Below are 7,997 nucleotides of genomic sequence, written 5' to 3' on the forward strand. Positions count from 1 at the left end.
GTGGTGAGCCCATGGGAAGGGGGACCCACGTATCCTCTTCGGGCTGTGCCCGGCCGGGCTCAATGGGCGAAAGCCCGGCCACCAGGCGCTCGCCAACGTGCCCCACCTCCAGGCCTGGCTCCAGAGAGGGGCCCCGGTGACCCGCGTCCGGGCGTGGGAACACTGTGTCCAATTCTTTATAATGTATGTGAATGTTTTGTACAGAGACCTGAGATGACTTGTTGTGCGCTGGTGCTATATAAATAAACTGAACTGAATTAATACCAAGGAACAATATCAAATTAGAAAAAACTGAGTGATACTGAACCTGTAACAAGATCTACAAATTATGTTGAACGACTGATGATTGGAAACAGATCTGAACTCAAGCTGCTGCAGGTGTCATCAACTAAACAACTGGCTGAACATTAAGGCAGGGAGAAGAAAACTGAACTTTTTATTCTAAAGACATGATGCTTTTAATTAAAAACTTTCAACAAAAGCTACAAAATCTAACTGAGAAAAGTCTCTGAGTAATGAAACAGGAGAAGGGGTCCCAAATGTTATTTTTAGCTCCTCAGGAGATGTTTCCAGGCGGTTTTCCTTAAATCAGTTTTTCCTGACTGCAGTACTCGGTCTCGGACTCTGTGGGAAACAGTCGTGGAAGCCGTGGCTCATCTCCGGAGTCCTCGAACTATCCAGGTGAACAAACTCCACTAACAAACACAGAATGCTTCGAGACATTTGGGCAGCAATACCTTACACAGCCTACAATGTACTGAGTACGTATCTGCTAACTTCAGGGTACTTCCAGGGTATGTACCTGGTACGTATCAGGCTGTACTTGCCGTATTTTCCAGACTATAAGGCGCACTTAAAAGCCTTCAGTTTTCTCACAAAACGACAGTGCACCTTATAATCCGGAGCACCTTATATATGTAAGAAGTCGTAATGTTTCAGTACAACTTTGGTAAACTCCAAAGCTGCACCGTTTGCAGCATTAAAGCTCAGTTAATGTCGTGTTTTGTAGCTTCACCCCGGGCTCTGCGCACGGACCTGAGGGAGTGTTGGAGGCGTTTATACTTGATGCTTACATCAGTGCAGTATTCTCCAAAAAGACGGGGCTGTTTTGTTTTGCTTAATGTGCCTTAAAGTCCGGTGTGCCTTTTATGTGATAAAAGTTCAAAAACGGACCATTCATTGACAGTTCGTCTTATAATCCAGTGCACTCCATAGTGCGGAAAATATGGTAATATTACCTGGTATGTACTTGGTATGTACCAATCATGTACCTGTTATGTCTCTGATACATACAAGGTACATACTGTACGTGGTACATTCCGGATAGGCACCTGGTAAGTATATAGGGATGTACCTGGTACACACTGATCTATATTTGATATTACTTGGTACCTACCTTGTACTTAGAGGGTACGTACCCAGGAATGTCAAATACAACCTAATACGTACCAGGTACGCTCTGGTATGTTAATAGATGAATACTAGCAGGTAGCACCTTGTATGTAATATCGTAAGTACCGAGCTGTTCTGTGTATTGCTACTGATATTTAATCAGTGACGTTCCCACAGCTGTGCCACAGATGCTTTCAGATTTGAAGACAGTTTTGAGGAGAATTGTTTTTCCTCCTATTTCTCAGATTATCTCTGGCAGAATTTGTTTGTCCTTCAGGTTTTGGAGTAATTCTAATTCATGTATTACCTAACCTGGATAATGAACGTTAATCAGTTTTACTAACGCATGAGTTTTTATAGAAGTTGATCTATAATATCTTGAAGTTTTTCATAACTCTGTCCTTGTTCTCGACCATTTTCAGAAGAATGTTTTTAACTCTAACCTTTGACCTCATTTAGACATAAAAAGGCCCAAAGAATGAAACACTTAAACTAAAGTTTAAATTCGATCTTTAGTCTCTTTGTTCCCACTACCCTGTCACAGAGACAGTGTTCTCTTTTCTTTAGCTGAATCCATGAAAAACAGTTTGATAGAAAACAAGATTTTAGCTCCAACAAGGTGATTCTGGAATAGAGATTAGCTGAAAACTGAGCACATCTCAGAATGACGTATCCTGAGATTTTGAAGTCCTGTGTTTTTCTCCTTGCTCAGCCTGATTGTTACACTTTGAGAATACAAGCTCCCAAAGCTCTGTGAGGTCATTTGAACAAGTGGTTGTTGTGGTGCTTTGTTGGTATTATAACCTGAAGCGAAACGTCAGCTCTGCTGCGTAATCCTCAGAAATCTGGTCGAACTCGACAGGTGAATTTAAGAGAAGATGAGTCGTGTGATTGTGTTAACCACAGAAATGAAACAATGTCACTGCTGTGTCTGGTTGCTTTCAGCTTTGCCATTCTCAATGACGCCAAGTTTCAGAACCGGTGGGAGAGGGCTGAGATGAGGAGGAGAGCCTTCCTGTTGTTGTACTACCTGCTGCGGTCACCATTCTATGACAAATACTCTGAGTAAGTCTCTGTAGGCCTCTGTCATTACCCGTCCGTCATTTCACTCAAGTGCCAATCCAGAAGCTGTGAAGCACTTTTAATTCTTTGTTTCCGTCACATCGTTCTCTCGAGTCTCTTCCCACGGCTTTGAGAAAACACTACTCCAGAAGCAATAATCCAAAATGTGCTGCTTGATCAGGAAGACTTTTTAGTAGTAGTGCATTGTACAGCGTAGACAAAGTCACCAAATGAAAAAAACCCGTAGAATTTAATTGAAACAAGTCTGTCTTTTCCTCCGACAGATTTCAGAGTAGAAACATCATTCAGAGTTTAAACAGGTCACAGGAAGTTGGACCTTTCATGACTAAAGTGATATTTTGATATCTTTTACACAATCACAGTTAGTTTGATAATGTTTGGAGATTTCACCACAGAATGTCCAACTTAGTGTGAAGATGTCTAAACCTTCCAGCATTTCTGCAAACAAACTCTTCTTATTTCTACAATCCTTTCACTTCCTCTACAGTTTAGACATAAAAAAGTGGGCTGTGAAAGAGGACCCTTCTGTTTTTGGTTTTTGTCACACTTTTACATGTTTTGGATCATCAAGTATTAATATCAGACAGAGATAACCTGAGTAAAGACAAAATACAGTTTTCAAATGATGACTTCATTTATTAAGGGAAAAAGCTATCCCTACCAACCTGGCCTGATGTTATACAGTAAGATTTCTGTCCACCTGACTCAAAGTCCAAGGCACCAAATAACAACATGTGCACTTGTGTTGCTGCAGCTTGAGTTGACTTTTAACTGTTTTTTATTCAGGGAGAAGATCCTGTTCCTGCTCAAACTTCTGGCTGATCACATTCCAGGAGTCCGACTTGTGGCTCGTAAGTCCTGCAGTCTGTTCACTGTATTGTCCGCTGCCGAAAGGTGAAAGATAATGTTTGTGTCCATATGTTTATGAAAACTATTGGATGTACATCTACAACTGATTAACTTCTGGAGCCAAGTTAATTCAAGATGGCTGCCACAGCCAACTGTCATTAGAAAGTACAAGAATGGCGACAGCCTTGACAGATATTGAGCTTAGATTTGATGTAGCAGTAGCTGAGAGTAATTAACTCTGAGCATGACATCTTGTCATATTGAGTTAGCATATGTTTGTTGTTTTATTTATTCATCATAAAGAATATCTTCGACACTCTTAGTTGTACCTTCTTTAAAGTGTGAACCTTATAAAGACCCAACCTGCTCCTCAGGTTTTAGATTTTCTTCAGACTAAACTAGTTTAAATATTTTTTTTTACTAAACAACACATTCACAGCTGATATTGTTGAACTCAAATAAAGAGCAGAAGCTTTGAAGTATTTTTTACTAAGTGAAGAAAAGTCATTTTTCCTTTTTGTGTTGTAGTTCATTTGCCAGATATTTACCCAAATTAATTTTTTAACTTTTGTGAAATGCATGTAAATATCTGTGTACCACTGCAGCTGCTGCCTTGGATGGATGGATGGATGATGGATGGATGGATGATGGATGGATGGATGATGGATGGATGGATGAATGGATGGATGGATGGATGATGGATGGATGATGGATGATGGATGGATGGATGGAGGATGGATGGATGATGGATGGATGGATGGATGGATGGATGGATGATGGATGGATGAATATACAGGGTTTTTTGCAGCAACATGCAAAAATATACTCAAAATTTAAGAAATGATAATCAAGACAGTGCAACAAATTGACATTTACAAAAAAAATTAATTGTACAAAACAAGATTTAAAAACTGTGCAAAACCTCTCCCAGTGTACAAATGTGCATCAAACAGAGTCAGTGTGAATTGGAACCAGAGTGGACAGATTTGTTGGGCAGTGTGGCAGAAGGTTTTCCAGAGCTGCAGCGTTCTGTTAGAAAACCAGTGTTTGGTGGAGAGGATGTTGTGGTTGTCTTTGATGGACAGCAGTTTGTCCAGTCCACAGCTGATGGAGCCAGCCGACTTTCTACTTTTATTCAGTCTATTAATGTTGCTAGATTATTGATTGAAGCATCATTTTTTATGCCAAAACATCAAAATAGGAAAGCATTTTTAACTGAATTCTTCATCTTTCAGGGGAATCATTCTAATGTCTGTTCTGATTCTGATAGGAGTCAGTCTGAGACGTTGATCTGACTGTTTAAAAGTTGTGTCCTGGGTCCATGAGCTCAGTGTCTAACATGCCATTTATTGGAGAAAGTTTCCAGGCAGCATAAAAGCAAAGGAGTCATTAAAGATCTGAAAATGACCTGACAGCAGCCACAACATAACGCCGCTTATTTTCAGGATTATTATTTAGAACTTCAGAAAAGGACTTTTAGTCTAAGATCATCTTTTGTTGAGAAATGATGGAGTTATAACTGTTTTAGTCAAACCTTATAAATAAGGTTATGCTCAATGTAAAGTTATAATAATGTGTTGAAGATGACTCTCATCTACTACCACACCAAAGTTTAGCTCTATATCGATACAATTGATTGAGTTATAGCCATTTTATTCAGTTGGCTGTGGTAGCCATCTTGAATGTAGTTACCTCCAAAGGTTACCTGTTGTAGATGTACCTACAGTCCTGCTCACCATTATTGGCACCCCTTCATGATTTGCATAGCTGAGTGAATATCTTCATGATCATTCATTGGTTAATTCATGTCACATGTGTGGAGGCGGTCCATCACAAGTGATCTTTGTGTGATTTGCAACAGGTGAGCCAAATTGGGTTTTCATATTGATTTGCAGCAAAGGGTGCAAATACCATTGGCATGATAAAAATTATGTTTTTCTGTTTTCCTCATAATGTTTATCTTTTTAAATGTTTTTGATCATTTGCTGTTTTGCATCAAGCACAATCTATCAGCAATAAAATGTTGTTTCACTTGATGAATTTCCTTCAGTAAATATTCCATTATATGTACTTAAACTTCATGGGTGCCAATAATGGTGAGCAGGACTGTAAGTCCATTACATTACTTTCTGGGACTTTCATTAAAATCAGTCGACTGGTTCATGAGATGTTTTGCTAACAGACAGACAGACAGAAACAAAACTGCCTGAAGTTTGCAAAGGAGAAATGTTAACAATCTACAGGTTCTACACTGGACTGGGCCTTTGAGGGTTTAAATGGTGAATTTCAGCTGAACTTGGTGCTGTTTTGTGTGTTCAGGTCCTCTGATGGACTACCTCCCTGCCTGGCAGAAGATCTACTTCTATAACTGGGGATAAACCTGCAGGAGGAAGCAGATCTTTGGCATGGGAACTGTCTGGATCCAGAGCTAAAGAGGACTCTTATCTGTCTTCAGAAATCTAATAAACTGCAGCTGAAACCGAGAGGAGCATCAGCAGGATTTCTTTCCCAGACTGAAGTTATTTTATCTAAGGCTGGACTTTCTGAAGGTCTCATCAGGGCCAAAATAATGTTTTTAATGAATGGATGCTTTTCAGTTGCCTTATTTTACTTATTTACAGTGAGACTTAGATTGCTTCAGATCTTTTACACCTTAAAGTGGCATCTCACCTGGCTGTGACTCAAAATTGTGAGGGAAAAAAGGGTGGATGTTCTGCTGTAGTCTCAGAATTGAGTGTTTGTGACTAAATGACCAAGGAGCTGTGTGGCCGAGTTTTGCAAATCACAACTTTGTGTGCAGCGGTTATAAAACTGTATTTTTGGCTGTGCACATTATTTTATTATCCACCTTTGGCCAAAACTTTGGCAGCTATCCCATATTTATGATTTCATCTCCTGGAGTACACTTTAGAAATGAAGATAGGCAGATTTGGGCCAATTTCTCAATAATTATTTGTCACCAATGTGGTGTTTAGGCCTGGATGTGTTTTCTGTCCTTGCAGGTGTCAGAATACAGATCTAGTGTTCCTTAGATGGGCTGGAGACACCTATAACACAATTCAAATGAGTCTGAGACACCTGGTCTGTGACTATTTTGAAAGTAAATCTGTTGCACAACTTTTTGAACATGTTGAAAACAAGTAGAAACTGAGAACCTCTGCAAACGTTGCAGGACATTTCAGAGACTCTCATTTCCATCTGGTCACAGCCCAATGAGATAGTACCTTTAAAGTCAATACTACTATAGTTTTACTTAAATGACTTCCCTTCATGTATATCAGAGCCAAAATGGTTTGTAAATATCCCTGTTGCTCTGTGAGAGACTGATCTAGTGTTGCTGTTTTATGTCATTTTTCTGTGTTTTCACCTTCATCTTAAGGTCAATTCAGCAAAATCTATTTACACATAAATTCTATCAGACAAGCTATTTTTCCACAAAGTCAGCTTAGGCTGCATTTTTGTCTCAGACTTGTCTCTGTAGTTGCAACCTGTTATGTTCTGTCTAATCTCAAGACATTAAGATATATGATACAGTTTTATAAAAGATTTGGATTACTAATACTCTGTATTGTGATGTTCTTGCTCTAATGACACTTTAAATTGATTTGTTTTTTTTTGATTACCTGTTATGATGATTTAAAGTTAAGTTTAGAGCCAGTCATGGTGTGTGCAGTAAAAAGTAAACGTGTTTTGGATGGTCTTTAGTTGAGAGAGTAAAGCTAAGAGCAGCTCTGCTCTCTGGGACTGGAAACCTTGAAGTTAATCCTTGTATTTTATGGTAAAATGTCTCTAGGGTCCTAGCAGTAGCTAGGAGCCCAGACCCTTAATTCTGCAGATTGTAAGCACTCTGTAACACTGCAGACATGAGCGTCCACTGACAGCTTCAGAGTCTGTATCCTCTGAGAACAGATTCATTTTCCCTCTTGGTTCTTCGGCTTCAAACTGAACAGCAAACAGATTTGTCCTGTTCAATGTTGGGCTGGTTTCCATGCACAAATAAAAGCAACATGTAAACACAATGTGTGTGTGTGTTGCAGTAAATGAGAACACTGTTGAGGGTTTATTTAATCTTTATTAACATACTGAACAGGTTCCTTTTTGTTGCCTAGAAATAAATAGCTCCATCCTTTCAGTCCAGGTGTGTCTGGTTTGGGACGTCCACAGGCCGAGCGAAGAAAAGAAAAGTGCGAACAGCAGCTGAACATGTCGGGAGGTTTACAGGAACACAGAGCGAGCTTCTTCTCATGCAGACAAATGACACCTCAGGTTCAAACCACAAACACAACCTTACGTGAAGGTTGGAGTTTAAACCTTTGGACCAACTCTGAGGTACCTCAGATTTAAAGAGATGGTTCAGACATTTTCAAATGAGGTTGTGTATAAAAGTTCTATCTTACCTGTTGTAGACAATTCTTAGAAACAGTTTAACTCTGACAGGACTAATAAGCTAACAACTAGTCTGACCAAAGTCGATTGGGGCCATCTCAAAATGCCTAAAGTTTTATAGCAGTTAATATGGAGTTACACAAAGAAGCAACAGCTAGCTGTAGCACTTCCAACAGGAATAACTAATGTAAAACTGATTATAATGCAAACATTTATATAACGGTGTTTTTATGAACTTTTAAACCAGCAACAATCCACCTTGGAAGTGGGTCCACTTAGACTAGATG

General features: G+C 39.4%; 1 protein-coding gene across 2 annotated transcripts in view; it reads left to right on the forward strand.

Moving 5' to 3' along the window:
• Nucleotides 1-7,371, forward strand: part of pex16 (peroxisomal biogenesis factor 16) — a 19,572-nt gene extending 12,201 nt beyond the window's left edge. For both annotated transcript variants that reach the window (XM_037979962.1, XM_037979963.1), the window contains exons 8-11: nt 609-681; nt 2,338-2,457; nt 3,262-3,326; nt 5,644-7,371. In XM_037979962.1, the coding sequence (XP_037835890.1) occupies nt 609-681; nt 2,338-2,457; nt 3,262-3,326; nt 5,644-5,702 (317 nt within the window). In that variant the 3' untranslated portion in view covers nt 5,703-7,371. The remainder of the gene's footprint in view (nt 1-608; nt 682-2,337; nt 2,458-3,261; nt 3,327-5,643) is intronic.
• Nucleotides 7,372-7,997: the final 626 nt, after the last annotated feature.

Source organism: Kryptolebias marmoratus, linkage group LG15, assembly GCF_001649575.2.
Source record: "Kryptolebias marmoratus isolate JLee-2015 linkage group LG15, ASM164957v2, whole genome shotgun sequence".
NCBI classification, from domain to species: Eukaryota; Metazoa; Chordata; class Actinopteri; order Cyprinodontiformes; family Rivulidae; genus Kryptolebias; species Kryptolebias marmoratus.